General features: G+C 48.5%; 1 protein-coding gene across 3 annotated transcripts; it reads left to right on the forward strand.

The window, feature by feature from the left end:
- Positions 1–8157: 8157 nt before the first annotated feature.
- Positions 8158–18362, forward strand: ANKRD54 (ankyrin repeat domain 54). Of its 3 annotated transcripts, none has more exons than XM_034987545.1 (8): positions 8158–8599; positions 10082–10129; positions 13941–14039; positions 16262–16333; positions 16828–16875; positions 16951–17075; positions 17238–17345; positions 17732–18362. In XM_034987545.1, the coding sequence occupies exons 1-8, from the start codon at positions 8275–8277 to the stop codon at positions 17804–17806; spliced, it is 900 nt and encodes a 299-aa protein (XP_034843436.1). In that variant the 5' UTR covers positions 8158–8274; the 3' UTR covers positions 17807–18362. The 3 variants fall into 3 exon arrangements, with proteins under 3 accessions (XP_034843436.1, XP_034843435.1, XP_034843437.1); XM_034987546.1 differs by having other exon boundaries at positions 8214–8599; positions 13946–14039; XM_034987544.1 differs by having other exon boundaries at positions 16828–17075.
- The last annotated feature ends 1079 nt before the right edge of the window (positions 18363–19441 follow it).

Genomic DNA, 19441 nt, shown 5'->3' on the forward strand with positions numbered 1-19441 from the left:
GCCAGCTGTGGTGTGGGGCCCAGGAGGCAGTCCTGGGACCCACCCCGGCAGCATCCACGCTTAGGCTGAGGTCATTTTCCCATCGGGAGGTAGGGTAGGTTCGCCTCCCAGAGAACGCTCGAGTTAGGGATGGGGTTTTAAAACCAGCAGAAACCAGCATGTGGATCAAGGACGTTCGTACGGTCGTCTGCCATCCACAACACCTGATAGAAATCTGGATTCCAGTCCCTGCTCTGCTACTGATTTGCTGTGTGACCAGGAATTTGTATAACCCATCTTAGGACCCAGCCTCCGCTGCTTCTTGTGCAAACAGTTCTTCCTTCTTTTCCCTGTGAGGCACAGTCTGCCTGTGGTCTTTCGCATTCACATTTACTGGTGTAGATTATAGAATGCATTCCTCCCAGGTATCTGCAAGGCTGGCTCTGTCACCTTCAGTTCTCTGAGCATCCTGTTTAGAATTGCGATGCCCTGCCCCGCCCCTTGGGTCGCTTTTTTGCTTTGCTTTTTACACCTGAACCTAATCTAACATTGTATGTTAACTATACTGGAATTTAAAATAAAAATAAAAAATGTTGATCTAACATGCTAGAAGAAATTATTTTTCCATTCTCATTATGGAAAATGATCAAAATTGTTGTCATATAAAGAGGTGATCAAAGCATATTCAGCCTGAAAAAGAAAAAGTATTATGGAGGTGTTTAAGAAAACTAGCAAACATGTTTCTTTTCTGGACTTTGTGATGTTTGTGTTATTTGTCAGCTTTTTGGGTGAAGTTACAAATTGTAATTTGTAATGGGCTGATTTCTCCCACAATTTGTGTTGTGATTTCTTGTACTAAATAAACATTCTCTTTCTTACCTAGTTTGGTTTTTGTAATTTCTTATTCTTTTTTAAAAAAGATTTTATTTATTTATTTGACAGAGAGAGACACAGCAAGAAAGGGAACACAAGCAGGAGGAGCGGGAGAGGGAGAAGCAGGCTTCCCACTGAGCGGGGAGCACGATGCGGGGCTCGATCCCAGGACCCTGGGATCATGACCCGAGCCAAAGGCAGGCGCTTAACAACTGAGCCACCCAGGCACCTGTAATTTCTTATTCTTTATTATTCCTCGGGTAAGCTTCAGTCACCAGAAACTTGGATCCCTTGTTTATAACCATCTAATTATGTGTATGTGTGTGTGTATATTCATGTACATGTATGTATTTGTTACTTTCTACCTCTTACAGGATGTACACTCTAACTTAAAGAATAGTAAGGCTCTGAGAGGACCTTCCTCACTGGCTACTCTTTCTCACTTTTTTTTTTTTTTTAAGATTTTAGTTATTCATTTGAGACAGAGATTCATTGAGATACAGAGAGAGAGCATGAGCAGAGGGAGAGGCAGAGGGAGAGGGAGAAGCAGACTCCCCGCCAAGCCAGGAGCCAGACGTAGGACTCGATCCCAGGACCTAGGGATCATGACCTGAGTCGAAGGCAACTGCCCCAACCATCTGAGCCACCGAGGCGCCCCTCTTTCTCACTTTCTTTTGTTGATTTCTCCTCATCTCTCCAATCACTAACTAGTGGACTGCTTCTTCTCCCTGGGCTTGGTCTCTTCTCTATCTCCCTTTACTCTCTGGGTGGGTTGTCCGGTCCAGTAGGTTTAAGTATCACTCATATGCTGTTGACTCCCCACATTTATATCTCCATCCCAGATCCCACCCCAGAAGTGGGCTCAATGGCCCATGTAAGTACCTGCATGTCTGAAGGCACTTCAAACTTAACATGTCCCAGTGGAGCTTCTGGTTTTCTACCTCACCCTGTTCCTCCCACAGTATTCCCCATCTTAGTTAAGGGCAACTTCAATGCATTCAGATGCTCAGGCCAAAGCCTTCAGAACCACCATGGACTTGACTCTCATACCACACATTTCAGTGCATCTGCATTTTGCTGGCTCTACCTTCAAAATATTCCCTCTCAATTCTTACCACCTTGTTTCCATCATTCTTGTCCAAACCACTATCATCTCATTAGTATTGTAATACTACTTCACACTTCCTGCTTGCAATTCTCAATCCATATTTGTAGAACTGCATTTGAAATGAAACTTAGGCCATTGCTTGGCAGCACCTTAAGCCTGCTTAGAAACACAACTTTGAAAAAAATAAATAATGGAAGGAAGGAAGGAAGAAAGAAATGCAACCTGACCTGAAAGCAGCCAGAACCCCATTACAGACTATGAAAGGTCTGATCACAGAGTGTTTGATTTTGCAAGGCTCCCTTGTTAATGGAAAAGCAGTAGTTCAAAGGCAAAGAAACTGTGGACAGACCAAAGCTCCTGGAATAATTTTACCTGGGGGAGTCGTTGAGAGGATTCAGCAGCTGAAAAGCTGCCCTGATTCTCTTGATCTTCTTTTGCCTGGGATTTGAGGCCAAAACTCTCTAACTCAGAAAAACCATTACATTTTACAGTCTGCCTGATCTCTTCAACAGGGTTCACTTCAAGCTCCTCTTCCCAAGAAACCTGCATTTGTCTATAGTTCACTTACTGTCCTGCTTATTTCGCTCTCTTGAGCATGGTCTCACAAACTCCTGCCACCCTCCTTTACTGCAGTATTATGTGGGCCCTGGGAGAGCAGTAGCTCAGTCTCTACAAGGCAGAACTAGAGGTTCCTTAGGGGTCATCTGGTACAAGGAGTCCACTAGACCAAAAAAACAAAAAACAAACAAAAAACAAAAAACAGAAACAGTGAAGTAGCAGGCTGTTTCCTGACATGCTAAGTTGTATCCCTTCTTTCACTGCGGACATTAAGACTATTGTTCTTGCCCACTGTTCACAACACAAATTGAACTGAGTAAATTTAAGGATCAAGTTGGCTTTATTCAACAACTCATGTATGGGGCAGTAGCCCATCTAGCAATAGAAAAGAGTTCTGCTGAGCTGTAGAAAAGGAAAAGTTTTGGGGCACCTGGGTGGCTCAGTCGTTAAGTGTCTGCCTTGGCTCAGGTCGTGATCCCAGCATCCTGGGATGGAGCCCCACGTCGGGCTCCCTGCTCGGCGGGAAGCCTGCTTCTCCCTCTCCCACTCCCGCTGCTTGTGTTCCCTCTCTGGCTGTGTGTCTCTCTCTCTGTCAAATAAATAAATAAAATCTTAAAAAAAAAAAAAAGAAAAGGAAAAGTTTTAAAAGGCAGAAGGTGGGGGTTGCCTGGGTGGCTCGGTTAACTGTCTGACTCTGGATTTCTGTTCAGATCATTATCTTGGGGTCCTGGGATTGGGCCCTGTGTCAGCTCCAGTCCTCTGGCCCTCCCCCCACTTGTGTTCTCTCTCCTCTCTCAAATAAATAAAATCTTTTTTAAAAAAGTAAGATTTACAACTTTAAGAGAAATAATGTAAATTAAAAAAAAATTTTTTTTAAAAAGCAGAAAGGGAACAGTAAAAAGAAATTATTTGCAAAGAATGTATACTTGCAGGCAAGGTCTCCTTCCTAAGCAGAACAGAAGGGCTCTCTCCGGCAGATTATTTCACTAGTGCTGACCAGGTAACCCTATGGTGACTGGTTAAAGGCTACATTCTGGGGGGTGGGGGGTGGGTTTGAAGCTGCAATTAGGTTAGGTATTAAGTTTTGGTTTGCTGATGTAGGACTTAGCACAAGTGACTCCCTTTGGAACCTGTTGTCTCTCTCTTTTTTAAAGATTTTATTTATGGGCGCCTGGGTGGCTCAGTTGGTTAAGCAACTGCCTTCAGCTCAGGTCATGATCCCAGGGTCCTGGGATCGAGTCCTGCATCGGGCTCTCTGCTCCTTGGGAGCCTGCTTCTCCCTCTGCCTCTCTCTCTCTGTCTCTCATGAATAAATAAATAAAATCTTAAAAAAAAAAGATTTTATTTATTTATTAGAGAGAGCACAAGTAGGCAGAGTGGCAGGCAGAGAGAGAGGGAGATGCAGGCTCCCCAGTGAGCAGAGAGTCCAATGTGGGACTTGATCCCAGGACCCTGGGATCATGACCTGAGCCGAAGGCGGACGCTTAACCAACTGAGCCACCGAGGCGCCCCTGTTGTCTCTTTTTTAACCCAATAAATAATCACTTTTTTTTTTAGATGTATTTATTTGAGAGAGAGAGAAAGAGAGACCATGAGCCGGGGGGGGGGGGGGGGGGCAGAGGGGGAAGGAGAGAAAATCCCCAAGCAGGCTCCCCACTGAGCTTGGAGCTTGACATGGGGCTTGATCCCAGGACCCCAAGATCATGACCTGAGCCCAAATCAAGAGTCAGATCCTTGGGGCGCCTGGGTGGCTCAGTCGTTAAGCGTCTGCCTTCGGCTCAGGTCATGATCCCAGGGTCCTGGGATCAAGCCCCGAATTAGGCTCCCTGCTCGGCGGGAAGCCTGCTTCTCCCTCTCGCACTCCCCCTGCTTGTGTTCCCTCTCTTACTGTGTCTCTCTGTCAAATAAATAAATAAAATCTTTAAAAAAAAAAAAAAAAGAGTCAGACCCTTAACTGACTGAGCCACCCAGGCGCCCCAATAATCACTTACATTTCTGAAAACACAGGGCTGTCTCTAGCCTAAAAGAACAATTCTCACATTGTTAAAAATGTCATTGTCAAAAGATTAATACCTTTAAGAAATTAAAGAAATAATTCTCATACCAATAAAGAGCGAGCTTATTTAATTGTTAATGAAGGAACCAACAGCCTGACAGAGCTGGTTTGGAAAGAATTTGGGAAGAGTAAAGAATACTGAGTTATGATTGCTGATCATATTTCATGCCCTATAGGATAATACAACTGTAATCTTTGGGATTATTTCCTTCATCAGACACGCAAAAATTATTGCATCATATTAGTTTCCTACAAGCTAACTTCTAACTTTACAGAGTTAGAAAACATCACTGGATGCTAATCAATTGTTAGTCAAAGTTAAATTTCCCCAGAGAGTCAGATGGCTCTTACGTGGGTTTACGAGCAATTCTCTAGCATGATATTAAAAAGCCACGCAATCACCATATGACATATTTTCAGATACTAGATCATTTCCCTCCACACTAGTTTTCATATTCCATATTTAATGAAGACAAGACATATATTCATTTCCTGTTAACTCTGCCTAAGAAAAACAACAGCACAATATGGCAATAAATGCCAACTGCCTTTAAGCCTCAACAGGGAGTGGTGGGGACTGTGGCAAGCCACAACACCATGTCCCATCTAAAGGGGAAAGTTGCTGTGCAGCTCCAGCCATCTGTTGCCATGTGGGAGGGCTGGTCCTGTATTGCCATATCTCCCCATTTTTAAAAGAATCTGGACATTTAGGGGCGCCTGGGTGGCTCAGTCATTGGGCGTCTGCCTTCGGCTTGGGTCGTGGCCCCGGGGTCCTGGGATTGAGCCCCGCATTGGGCTCCCTGCTCGGCGGGAAGCCTGCTTCTCCCTCTCCTGTTCCCCCTGCTTGTGTTCCCTCTCTCGCTGTGTCTCTCTCTGTCAAATAAATAAATAAAATCTTAAAAAAAAAAAAAAAAAGAATCTGGACATCTAAAAAATGTCCGTGAAAGCTCTCAATTTTTAAATGTTGGCAATCAGTTCAAATTGCTCTAAAATACTGTGAAGGCCAACAGAATGAGGGAAAGAATGAAAGGAAAGTCCTACTGAATCTAGCCTGAGCCAGTGTCACTTTCTGACCTAGAACAATACCTTCTTACAGGAAGACTGAGGCCTAAAGAAAGGAAACACTTAACCTCACACCATGAGGTGAGTTTGGGCCAGATGGGACTTTGAGCCCAAGTCCCTGGATTCCCAGGTAGAAGGTTTTTCCGAAAGGCAAACATTGTAAGTACTTTCTTTGTCTCCCACCCAGTGCTTTATGTTTTATTTGCTGACGAACCAAATAAAAATGACTAGTATGAATGCTTGCAGTACCCTTAGGTAAAAGTTCAAGCCAGTGTGATGGGCCCACTGTTGCATAGGATTTGCATGGGCCCTAGCCTGCATTCTACCCTTATTTATTATAATAATAGCACTAGATACCATTTTTTGAGCACTAGTTCTGTGCCAAGCTCTGTGTTTTACTCACATCATATCATTTAGTCTTGTGATAAGCATATGACATAGGTACTGCTATTACCTCCACTGAGGCTCAGAAAAGTAAAGTCACTTGCTCAAAGCCATAGCCCCCCATATTTATGGCTCCAAAGTTGATGGTTTTAACCACTGGGCTATACTATCGTTAACTCATTCATTCATTCAATGAATAGGTCAGTCACTCAGTCAGTCAGTGTGGTGGTTACAATGTGGTGGTGCCAGATGCTAAGCCAGGCATTATGGGGGAATACGGCTCAAGTTCCAGTCTAAAGCCCAGAGGCTGAGGCTAACTGGATTCATATTCAACACACATCCTATTCTTCAAATCCAAATAAGTGGTTCATGAAACACACAGAAGGTTGGGCTATGTAATTTATACTTCAACAAAGTTCATTTATTTATTTTTAAAGATTTTATTTATTCATTTGACAGAGAGAGAGATAGCGAAAGCAGGAACCCAAGCAGGGGGAGTGGGAGAGAGAGAAACAGGCTTCTCGCAGAGCAGGGAGCCCAATGCGGGGCTCGATCCCAGGACCCTGGGATCATGACCTGAGCTGAAGGCAGACGCTTAACAGTCGACTGAGCCACCCAGGCGCCCCAACAAAGTTGATTTAAAAATGAGAAGTAACAATCACCTCTAAATGTTTAGAGATCCTGTTCAAATGAAAAAACTGTACCAACGCACACATATTTAGTAGACTAGATTGACTGAGGACCAGCCCCGCTAGTAGGAGGAATACAATGGCTGACTGCTAGGATAAAGGGTTTGCACTTTAAACCTGAACTCAATGGGTAGACAAATCCTACAGACACAAAGAGAATTGTGCCTTAGCCAGCAGGAGCACCTTGAATCCTACAAAGAGAGACTGGAGGGATGAAGGCTACTTGGGAGGTTATTACGTGGAAAAAGAGGAGGAATGAGTAATGAAATTATTTCCAGGCACATTCAGCAGGAGTAAAGTATAAATACCCAGATTGTCACTTAAACTCTCTGGACCCAGGGTTCCAGCAGGCTCTTCATTAAAGAAAACAGTGTGATGGAAAGAGAGGACTTTTAGGGGCTCAAATCCTAGTTCTTCAACTTTCTAACCCCGTGCAAGGGTACATATAACATCTCAGAACCTCAATTTCCTGATTGGCAAAGTAGGTATAATAATATCTACCTGCTAAGGTTCTTGTAAGGAAGAAATAAATGGTGTAATATATATCAAGCACTTGGTATATGGAATATGACACATATTCAGTGTTCATTTCTTTCCTCGGTTTCCTTGTAGCTACCAGTGGAGTTGGCATATATGTACTTACCTGTTACGGGGCAGAGGAGATCAAATAAACAGCGTTTGTCTCCATACAGCACCATGAGAAACCTCACAGTGGTGTTCTGAGAGCACTACAAATTTTGAAAGCGGTTTTCAACAGCCAGAGAAAGATTACGTTTTTACTGGGTCGAATGAGAAGGAAGAACTTCTCCTGGACAAAAGCCCTGGTCCAAAGAGAGCTGGGCATCCATAACAAGTCCCTTGTCTCTCTTGCTTCAACTCCTTATCTGTAGAAAAGGGATGGTCCTCCTTGTCCACCTTAGAGAAGTGTTTATGGGGTACTGGCTGTCAGAGGGGTTGCGAAGCTCATCCACCGCGCACGGAACCCTTCAGTGTTTGCGGCTCCGTCCGCCCCCATAGGGCTGTGAGCACCTCAGCGAGCGTCGAGTCTGACCCTCACTTTGCTGGTCACACTATGCACTTCCCACCAGGAAGTCCTTTTTTTACGTTCCTTGCTTTAAAATGCATCTGTATTTACCCCTATAGCGCGGCTTCTTCGTCTTCCTTAGTGATTGGGTGCAGATCATCTTAACGGTATTGGTTAAAGTATCTGCCCGTTATCTTTCCCAGGACCCGGTGGGGGAAATGGGTGGGGGGAAGAGAGAGGGAATGTCATAAGCTTAGCTGTTTTATTGGCTCCGGTGGGGACGTACGGCGAGGGCGTGGGCGGTTCAAATTCGTGATTGGTTCTGATGTCCGTCAATCATGCTGCCGGAACTCAAGTCTCTCGCCCGTACTACGCCCGGTTGGCTGTTGGAGACGGGAGCTCGCCCCTCGCTCGGTTGCCGTGGTTGCAGGCCGGACCCGCCCGCTCGCCCGCTGACAGCGAGGCTTTGGGCGGAGGAAGCGGGTCGGTTGGTCGGTCGGGAACGAGGCTCCCGCGGCCAGGCCCGCGCAGAGCCGTTGCCATGGCAGCCGCCGCCGGGGGCGCGGACGACGAGCCGCGCTCGGGCCACTCAAGCTCGGAGGGCGAGTGCGCCGTGGCGCCGGAGCCGCTGACGGGCCCCGAGGGCCTCTTCTCCTTCGCGGACTTCGGATCCGCGCTGGGCGGCGGCGCGGGCCTCCCGGGCCGGGCGTCCGGCGGGGCCCAGTCCCCGCTGCGCTACCTCCATGTCCTGTGGCAGCAGGACGCGGAGCCCCGCGATGAGCTGCGCTGTAAGATTCCCGCCGGCCGGCTGAGGCGCGCCGCCAGGCCGCACCGGCGGCTCGGGCCCACGGGCAAGGAGGTGCACGGTGAGGAGCGCGGCGGGAGGCGGGGCCCTGACCTCCCCCGACCCCGACCAGGACGGGGTCCTCGCACGACCGAGCTCCGGGCCCACAGTGACCCCGGAGTCTCCTTCTAGTAGTAATCAGGATGTAGAGCGGCTAAGGACCGTGAATGTGAAAGAGACGGTCTTGAAGCGCTTGGTAATTCCTGAATAGAAACTTTTCGTGACTCCAGGTGTTTATTAGATTAAAAAAAAAAAAAAAACAAACAGGTTGGGGTACTGGCGAATGCTTTTATTATCAGAGAAGGGAGGCCAGAGCCTGTAGCCAAGTTCTACCAGCTTGTTTAAATGCACAGACCGGGATTGGACTCCTCTACCTCGCTGAAGCCTCAGGCAAACTAGAACCTTTCAGCCCTAGTTTTCTCGTCTGTACATGAGTACAATACTTGCTTTACAGGGATGTTGCCAGAGTTAAGTAAGGTGATGAATCCGGAGAGATTATTCTGCTTTTGTTGTGTGCCAAACACGGTTGGGTGGTATGTGATCATTTTTAATCCTCACAATAACTCACTGAGATCCAGATACTGTCCCCATTATATGGAAGAGGAAACTGAGGCTCGGAGAGATTGCCTTGCTCCAAGTTACAGAGCTAGTAAGTGGCTGTGCTGGAATCAGAACCCACCTCTGCCAGACTCAGACTCCTGTTCTTTTATGTCCACTGTACTGTTTTTCACATGTTGTGGATGACATGGAAATCAAGGCCCTGAAAGATTTAAGAATGGGGCCTTTTAGTGTCCCCTTTAGGAGTATCTGTGATTCCACCCACACCTTAGTGATGCTGTAGAAATTAAATGAGACTTTGAAAGTGCTATATAAACCATAAAGTGCTATACAAAAGTAAGGAATCATTAAATGTATCTGGGTTGCAATTTTGACCATTTCTCCAATGACTCTATTAGCCGCTAATACAGAGGTAGTGTCATTGTAGTAGAAAAACGTTTCTGCTTAGGAATTACCAAATTTAAGTAAGTTATTTGGGAATGGCCTCTTTTGGAGAATCTAAGATTATCCGTGTAACCGACTCACACAGAGCTTCAATCTAAACATTTCATTTTGTTTTTACAACTCCGGGCTCTTAGGGCAGGGCTCAAGTTTTTTTTTTTGTTTTGTTTTGTTTTGTTTTGTTTCTTTTTTCTTCAGATGATAAACCTGAGGCCCAGGAGGGTTAACTCACTTGCTCAAGGTCACCCAGCTACTATAAGTGGCAGAGCCAAGATCTGGCTCCAAAGGCCTTGAAGGATTTGCTACAAAATGTGGCTTTTTTCACTAGCTCTGCCACGTTTCCGGTCTTTCCTTGTTCCCAGTGTCTCTTGTATCCTGGTACCTTTCTTTCCCTTTAGATGCTGTCGTGGGTGAACTGTGGATTAACTAGGCAGCCATCCACTTTCAGCTTCATCATGACTGTTTTATTTTGGTTTTAACTGGAACTGTTTTCCTCTCTTTATAGCTCTGAAGAGGCTGAGGGACTCGGCCAATGCCAACGATGTGGAAACAGGTGAGTGTGCAAAGCCAGGTCTAACTCCGTGGGATGGTTAAGGAAAGCAAAATCTGGGCAACCCATTCCTGGGAAGACAGTGCTTGAATTCAGTATGCCCGCTCACCCTGTGGACGAGGCTCATTGTATATATTCTATAACTGTAATCATCTCGCAAAAGATAAGTCTGGCTTAGATGCTTACTCTTCCTGTGCTTTTCTGTCACCCTGAACTTCCTGATGTCATAGTGTTGATCACTCTGTGGGCTCCTTGATGTTGGGACCATGTCTGCTTTTGTATCCCTGGCAGCCAGCAGCAGGGTAGAAGCTTTTTAGAACTTCCGGTTCCTGGGAATGGACAGTCAGCTTTAGCTGCCAGCAGAGCCACCGTCGGAACAGAGCCACCACCTTCAACTGCTCCCCAAAGCTTTGTGGTAGTTGGGTCAGTGGTCTCAAACTTGTTCAGTTGACAGAACATCGGACAGGAATGGGAGGGGCTCCCAGCAGGACGCCACTCTGGTTTTCTGTTGTTGCTCCCCAACGTTCCTTGGCTGACAGGACAGTAGCAACATCAGAGGTACAAGGACAAGTTCTAGGGGAAAACTTGTAATTTTATCCAGATACGAGTTTTCTAGGGCTGCTGCAACAAATTACCACAAACATAGTCGTTTAAAACAACACAAATTTCTTAGCACATAATTCTGGAGGTCAAAAATCCAACACAGGTCTCACCACGCTGAAAGCAAGATGTCAGCAGGGTTGCATTTCTTTTTGGAGGCCCTAGGGGAGACCCTGTTTCCCTGCCTTTTCCAGCTTTTAGGAGCCACGCACACTCCGTGGCTCATAGTCTTCTCCCTCCATCTTCAGCAACAGTTGACTGAGTCCTCACACTGCTGTGTCTCTGGTTCACACAGCAGGGAAAGGTGCTCTGATTTTAAGGACTCATGTGATTAGTTTGGGCCTGAATAATCCAGGATGATCTTTTCAGCTCAAGGTCCCTAACCTTATTCATATCTGCAAAGTCTTCTTTGCTGCATAAGGTAACATGTCCAATAAGCTCTGAGGATTAGGACATGGACATCTTGGGGGCCGTGATCCTACCTCAAGTGGACATCATTCTGTTTTGGTGGTGGTGGTTTGCTACAGTCAACAGAGAAGACGTGAGCGTCGCTTGAGAGCCGTGGGATCAGAGAGCCCATTTACAGCGGGCGTGGAGAGGAAGTCATTTACCTCAGGGGGCTGGGTGTTAAAATGTGGGCCTTAAAATGGTTCCCTTACCCCAGCTCTCTTCACTTTGGTCTCTTTTCCATGAACTTTAATATTTTGGAATATTTGAACAGCAACCTAGATAGCTTTTCAAGGAAAAATGATAAGTGTTCTCTTTTGAATATCTCTAGTGTGTGGCTGGAGAATATTTGAATTATACTTCCCTTCCACAGAAAGCCTAGTTCATCTTGAATCAGGTACACACATGGTGGTTTCAGTGTTTTGACAGAAATGCTGTAATGTTCCAGTCAGAGTCTCTAACACACCCATGTTCAAAGCTAAATGGCTATCAGATTGACCAGCCTCTTGCAGGACTCTGCTGGTGACCCTGGCTGTGGGGTTAGGCTCTGTTCCTTTTCTCTTATGGTTTGCATTTCCTTTTCCTTCTCTGCATGTTTGTTGGGGTTTTGGTGTAGTTAAGCAGTTGTAATGGACACAAAATTGATGCCCTGCTACTGTTAAATCATAATATATTTTCATATATATGAAAAAAATATACATTTAAAATGTTTGGGAGATGAGGGAAATATGCAAGAAAAACATCCATAATCAGCACAGGAACTAATCTCTGTAAATATATTGGTGACTATCCTAGTCCTTTTTCCTATGCAGAGAAATGGGCTTGCAAACTGTGCCGGATACACAATTTTGTATCCCGCGTAACTTTTCATGGTTTTTGTAACCATTCATTTTTTTTCAAAAGGGAAATGTCTTTTTTTCCCTATTGACAGAATGAATACATGGCTGTATGATTTTTTTTTAAGCTTATAAGGTGAAAAGCAGGAATTACCTTATAATTCCATTCTCCAGTTATAACCACAATTTATAATGGATGCCCACTATGGCCTTCAGAGGAACAAAGCAAAAGTTATTTAGTCAGTCATATATTTGCACAATGGTTTTTCTTTTGCGGGGGAGGGCAGAGGGAAAGGGGGAGAGAGAATCTTTTTTTTTTTTTTTTTTTTGAAGAGAGAGAATCTTAAGCAGGTTCCATGCTCAGCATGAAGCCTGACGTGGGGCTCGATCTTACAACCCTAAGATCATGACCTGAGCTGAAATCAAGAGTCGGACACTTAACCAACTGAGCCCCAGTTTTTCATTTTTAAGATAATTTCCCAGGTATGGGGTTATCACGTCCAAAGGTGTGCGTATTTTGATGAGTTCTCGAAGTGCTTTCCAAGAAGACTAACTGCGCAAGTCCTAACAGAGAGGGGACTCTTTTAGCTTTGTCTTATCTCTTTGGCTGGCTAGCTTTTGGTGAACTGACTGGAAGCTCTTCTTTCTCTTCCACTCTCATAAACCTTTTCCTGCCACCTTTATTCATTTCTTCAATCAGTCAACAGCATTCATGGAGCTGAACAAGTCCGATCTTGATCCTAGGTATTAAGATAAACAAAACGATATAATTGGAGACAATATAAAGTGATACCATTTTTCTAAAACAAAACCCCCAGAAAAACTGAAGTTATGTATTTAGTTGGAGAGGCAGAAGTTCTGGAGCTAGAGAAGCCTGGGTTTCTATTCCCAGCTTTGCCTCCTGGTAGCTGGGTGAGTGTACCTGGGGCCCTTCACAGAATGGGACACTTCTCCTGGTTTGTGAAATGGACATGATGCTTGGCTGGGTGGGCAGGGGGCTTAGCAGACAGGTGCCTGGTGCCAGGCTGGTGCTCAACGTACGCTCCAACGCCCTAAAATGGCACAGCCTGTTCACGTTAGAGTAGCAGGGTGAACAGGGCCCTGAGGAGATGCGGGAGCTGGAGCGGCCACCTGAGCCTGAGGAGAAAGAGGAGGAGGGGATTCTGGGCTTTGTCTGGAGTCCTTGAGAGATTTGCTGGCGGAGACTAAACTGTTGGTGGCTCTAAAATGATGTCTGGCAGCAATTTCTACATTTCAGTTGGACATACACATGTGGCGCGTAATGCCTCACAGTTTATAATGGCTCCGTGTTTTGCAGAGAAGGCATTTCACATCCATTATTCTCATCATAGCAGCTCTGGAGATGGGCAGGGCGATTATTCCCATTTGCTGGTGAATTGGGACCCAAATTCAGGCCTTCCTACCCCCAGCCCAGCTCTTTCCACTGCCCCATGCTGTTGGCAACGTACTCCTGTCCTCGTTGCTCAGCTGAGCCTGGGACTTGGTCGGTGCAGCCCCACATCTGCACTCTGGCCTCTCCGGAGGGCCACCTCCCAGGAGCAAAGGAGGCATCGCCCAACAGCTCAAGCAGCTGTGTCCGACCGGAATGGATGTGTATCCAAGTGGATGTGAGGCCAGAGTCTGTGCTAGGGATTTCTGTGACGCTAGAACTCCTGACTCTGAGGGCCAAGACCCTTCTATGATGTTCTGTCCCTAGACTCAGAGTTCGAGCAGCCAGAATCTGTGGTCCTCAGTCATGCCCTCAGGAGAACAAGTCCCTTGTCTTGGCATCCAGGCGGGAAGAGCTCTCCCCTGCCTTCTCAGTGCCTTGCCTGGAAGTGCCCCTGAGCATCCCTCTTCACGCCCTGGGGCCCGCTGCTTAGCTAGCACTGCCTCTCTGTCCCCCCGCCCCTCTGTCTTGGTGGTGTCAGTGCAGCAGCTTCTGGAAGATGGCGCCGATCCCTGCGCAGCTGACGACAAGGGCCGCACAGCTCTGCACTTCGCCTCCTGCAATGGCAACGACCAGATCGGTGAGTCCTGGGCAGGAGGGAGGGAACAGGGCTGGCCGAGGTGCTGGGGGAAGATCTGCGTCTGCACAGCCAGGGTTGGGGCCAGGCCTTCAAGACATTCAGGCAACATTTACTCAGTGCCAAGGCACCAGCAGGACAAACATCCTTCCCCCTTTTTAGAGTCCTTTTCGCATGTGGTATAACTTATAAACAGTGAACTCTCTATGTATGCCCTGGCATTACCACCACCTGGATCAAGATAAAGAATATTTTCAGGGGGTGCCTGGGTGGCTCAGTCGTTAAGCGTCTGCCTTCGGCTCAGGTCATGGTCCCAGGGTCCTGGGATCGAGCCCTGCATCGGGCTTCCTGCTCGGAGGGAAGCCTGCTTCTCCCTCTTCCACTCCCCCTGCTTATGTTCCCTCTCTCGCTGTGTCTCTCTCTGTCAAATAAATAAATAAAATCTTAAAAAAAAAAAAGAATATTTTCAGGAGCACCCTGCTGGCTCAGGCAGTAGAGCATGTGACTCTTGATCCCAAGGTCATGAGTTCAAGCCCCATGTTGGGTTAGGGCCTACTTTAAAAAAAAAAAAAGAAAGAAAAAAGAATAGTTTCAGCACCCCAGCAGCCTACTGATGCCCCTTCCAGTCCTTACCCCTGTGTAGACCTTGTTTACCATAGATGAGTTTTCCTGGTTTTGAATTTCACATAAATGGAAGCATAGAGTATGCACTCTTTTGTATTCTCTTTCACTCAAACTTACATCCCTGAGATTTATCCCTGAGTGTTTGTATCAGGAGTTTCTTCTTTCTTCTTGCTGGATGGTATTTCATTGTGTGATTTCCCACAGTTCACCCATTCTACTGTTGATGGACGTTTATATTGTTTCCAGGTTTGGGCTCTTATGAATACACTGTTGGGAACATTCTTGTACCTGTGACTTGTGGATATAAGCATTTAACTGTGTTAGATACTGTCTCAGGCATGGAGTTGTGGCTCACCAGGGAACGAGTACATTTAGCTTTAGTACTGAATGTACTAAATGTACTCTACTTCCACCCTGTTTCCCCTCGTGGCTGTCCCAGTGTACCCTCCCACCAGCAGTGTAAGAGTTCCACATTTTCTTCCAGCCTTGCTCGTGCCTGGTATTGTCTCTTTTTAATTTTAGCCATTCTGGCATGGTGGCATCTCGTTGTGGTTTAATTTGCGTTTCTCTTGTGGCCACGAATGTTGAGTATGTATATATTGGCCATTTTTGTAGCCTCTTTTGTACATATTGGCCATTTTTGTATCTTCTTTTGTGAAGTTCCTGTTCAAGTCTTTTGTCCGCGTTTTATTTTAATTTTATCTTTATTTTTTTTTAAACTTTGTCCACGTTTTAAAACAAGCTGCCTGGTTGTCTTTTTTTTTTTTTTTTTTTTAATTATTGATTTGTAGAAATTCTTTATATATATTCTGGATACAAATCATTTATCAAATATAAATGACTTAACTTTTCTGATCTTGCCTTGTTCTCTGAGTGGTGTCTTGATGAACCCAAGTTCTTAATTTTAATGAATCCAATGTATCCATCTTTTCTTTTTTATGGTTGACATTTCTGTGACCTCTTTAAGAAATCTTTGCCTATTCCAAAGTCAAGGAGATATAGTCTTGTTTTCTTCTACAAGCCAGACTAGAGCTTTCACATGTAGGTCTATGATGCGTCTCACATTTGTTTCTGTACATGGCGTGCGGCTCAGCCTGACCACATCATATGCATTAGTCTACCTGCATGTTCATCTGGGTAACTGATGTCCCCTGGCGACACCACAGCCCACCCTAGAGGTGGCATAGAGACTCAGGGAGGGGGATGATCAGCATCAGCTATTGGCCTAATTCCCACTGTGGCACTTGGCTGTGGAAAGAGCAGAAAGTGTCCTTGAGAACCTTCACTAGCAGCCACTGCTATTGAAAGAACTTTCTTTAACGCTTAAAAGCTCAGTCCTTTCGTAGTCCTGCATAGGCCAGAAGGCTCTCCCAGAATCCTCAGTCCCTGGCCCTCAGAGTCCTGCACGTAAACTCTGTGAGTGAAGGAGTGAGCGAATGAATAAATGAACGACTGAATGAATGAACAAAACAACATAGAGAACCATGTTGCTTTCGGTGTCCCACACTTTGAGGAAGCCTCTTTAGCTAGGTTAGGGTGGGGGTTAGGGTCCAGTCCATAGAAGTCCTCCAACAGCTCCTCGTGGGTTTTCCTGTTTCCAGTGCAGCTGCTCCTGGACCATGGGGCTGATCCCAACCAGCGAGATGGGCTGGGGAACACGCCACTGCACCTGGGTAAGTGCCTGAGAAGCCTTCAGCACACCCTTCTCTGCAGCACAGGTGGGCTCCTCTGATGGAGAGCCTGGGGTCCTGCAAACTGCCAGCAGGATCTCCTGTCATCTGGGGAGAACCTGAGCCCCGGGGGCCCCCCAGGCTGTGTCCCCTGGCCTTCCCCTTCGGTCACCAGGGGGCCATTCCCTGGGCACAGCTGCGTTATCAGCAGGGCTCTGCTAGGGAAGGTGAGCCTGCAGCCTGTGGTTGTCCTGTGGCTGCCCCGTGGCTGCCCCACACTGTGGCTCGCGGTGAGGCAGGTCCCATCTCCCAGCCTCAGTCTCCCTAGCTGTACAGGGAGGGAGTTGGACCCGCCCCATGGCTGCCTTGGTGATGCCGTCTCTGGAAGTGTGACCCGAGAGGACACACTTGGGAGTCACAGTCCTGCTCCCTCCGACGGGCACGCAGGGCCAAGCCCTGGTGTCCTGGACTCTCAGGTCCCTGTTCTTCTTCCTCAGCGGCCTGCACCAACCATGTCCCTGTCATCACTACCCTGCTACGAGGAGGTATGTGCTCCCTTCCCCTTTGCCCTCCTCCCTTGCCCTCATGCCATCTGTGCTTACTTTGGCCTGCTCCCGCAGGGGCCCGCGTGGATGCCCTGGACCGGGCTGGCCGCACGCCCCTGCACCTGGCCAAGTCGAAGCTGAACATCCTGCAGGAAGGCCACTCCCAGTGCCTGGAGGCCGTCCGGCTGGAGGTGAAGCAGGTGAGTGCCCCTCGTGCTGAGCCAACAGCAGCAAACAAGCGCTGGGCGGGCGCTGCCTCCAGCCCTAGGGTTCCTGGGTGCTTCCCTCCGACCCCGTTTGGCTTCTGCTCTGGGGGCCGCCTAGCTGGAACCCGAGCCGCTCAGCCCCGCCCCTCATTGCAGATCATCCAGATGCTGAGGGAGTACCTGGAGCGCCTGGGGCGGCACGAGCAGCGGGAACGGCTGGACAGCCTCTGCACCCGCCTCCAGATGACGAGCACCAGAGAGCAGGTGAGCGGCAGCTGCGGGGCCCGGCCTGGCGCCTGGCAGGAGCCTGGGGCCAGTCCCTCTCTGCTGTGACACGGCTAGCCGCTCCCACAGAGAGAGGCCACGGCTGGGGGGTTGCAGCTCACTGTGGACCTCAAAGACTCTGTCCACTTCCTCTGAAGCTCCTCATGCCCCGTGGCTCTCGTCTCTGGGGCAGTCTGAGACCACCTGGAGTCAAGCATTATCGGTCGGACCGCTGTTCCCTAGTCACCACAGTGAAGCCATCATGTGCCCTGGGACAAGAGGCCATGACTACCCTCCACATCTGTGGCCCTGGGTTGGAGATCTGGGGGCCGAGACACCTGGGCCTGTCGTGGCACCGGTGACGGGGCCTTGGTTTTGTCCCACAGGTGGATGAAGTGACCGATCTCCTGGCCAGCTTCACATCCCTCAGCTTGCAGATGCAGCACATGGAGAAGAGGTAGCAAGAGAGGCTGCCTGCCTTCCCGCTCTGCCGCTGCCCCGCCCCTGCCCCCACCTCTCGGTACCAAGAAAAAGCCCAGTGCCTGGGACTTCGGAGCTGCACTTACCTGGTGAGGCCCTTGCCCCCAGATGCCACGGGGCAGAGATGCTCTCTCACCGACTTCAGAGCCACTCCCAGCCACGGCCTGTACCATCTCTGTGGGCCGGGACCACAGCCCCCAGCTTCTTCTCTGCTCCCACAGTACTGCAGCCACGCCTCAGCTCTGGCCGCCGTGCACTGTCCTAGCCGGCCTCACGTGTCCCGTGGCCTCCCCGGCACCCTCGGCAGGCCCCACACCCTTCTCTGTGTCCCTTCCTGGCCAGGGGCTTGTTGCGGCCAGCAGGGTGTGGGCTGAAGGCAGGCACCCTCGGGGGCTTCTTGGCTGGCCCTGCACCCCTCACCAGCACTTAGATTTGGACTTGGCACCTGACTTTCAAGGAGACCTCGCAGTGAGTTTCTCTGGTTGGAAGGGAGGGTCGATGAAGCCTAGACCTTAGAAATACAAGGTTAGGAAGGACCCTGCGGAACCCAAAACAGAAAAGCCCCAGCCTTTTTCACCCAGTCGTTGAAATACCTGGAGGGCGAGGTGGTCCGTTCTGCAGCCTAGTTGTAGTAGGCTGAATAGTGGCCCCCCGAGATGTCTGTGTTGTTATCCGAGGAACCTGTGAACATTACTTTATCGGGCAAAAGGGACTTTGCAGATGTAATTACATTAATGATTTTTGGACCAGGAGACTCTCCCGGCTTACCCCAGTGGGCTTCATGTAATCACAGGGATCCTTACGGGAGAAGAGCAGGAGGTCAGAGAGGAAGTAGGAGATACAGCCGGAGGGGGTCAGAGCTGAGGAATGCAGGCACCCACAGAAGCTAGAGCAGGCAAGGAAATGGATGCTCCCTGCAGAGCTCCCTGAGGGAACCAGCCCTGCTGATACTTTGACTTTAGCCCAGTGAGACTGATCTCAGGATTCTGACCACCAAAACTGTAAGAGAATAAATACGTGTTGTCTGAAGCCACTGAGTCTGTGGACATTGGTTGCAGCAGTGACGGGAAACGAACCTACTCGTGGAGGCACGGAACTCACTGTAGAGGAGGTACCCCACTCCGGCCCCCGCAGGAGCAGACGCCCCTTGTTGTGGGCAGTGGACACTCAGGGGTCCGGGCAGGGGGTTGCCACAGGAGGGGAGTGGAGGGCAGAGCACCCCCCTGGCTGGGCCCTTTGCGCGGCTCTGACTACAGAGTAAAGACAGACTCCCCAGGTCACTGTCCAGTCCACCCTGGCCCTGCACCACTTGCCCTCTGAGCACACTGGAATCCTGGCTACTTTTCAGAGGGGAGCTTGTCCCCCAAAGCCCAGCCCGATCACACAGGAATTGAACCCATGGCACCCAGCTGCTCCCCAGACCCTGAAGAGAAAAGGGCCTCTGTGGGCAGGAGGCACAGGCTGGGAGCTGCCTTCAGGACCCTGTGAGAGGAGAAGCCCCCCCAGGTCGGCGGGGTTGGGGGAGGGAAAGTGTGGTGCTAGCCCCAAGCCCGGGGAGCGAAAGGGGCAGAGGAAGCAGTCAGGTTTCCACGGGGCCCAAGCTGCTACGGCAGAGT

This window comes from Mirounga leonina, unplaced genomic scaffold (genome assembly GCF_011800145.1).
Source record: "Mirounga leonina isolate KUSES-001 unplaced genomic scaffold, KU_Mleo_1.0 Mir_418, whole genome shotgun sequence".
Lineage (NCBI taxonomy): Eukaryota > Metazoa > Chordata > Mammalia > Carnivora > Phocidae > Mirounga > Mirounga leonina.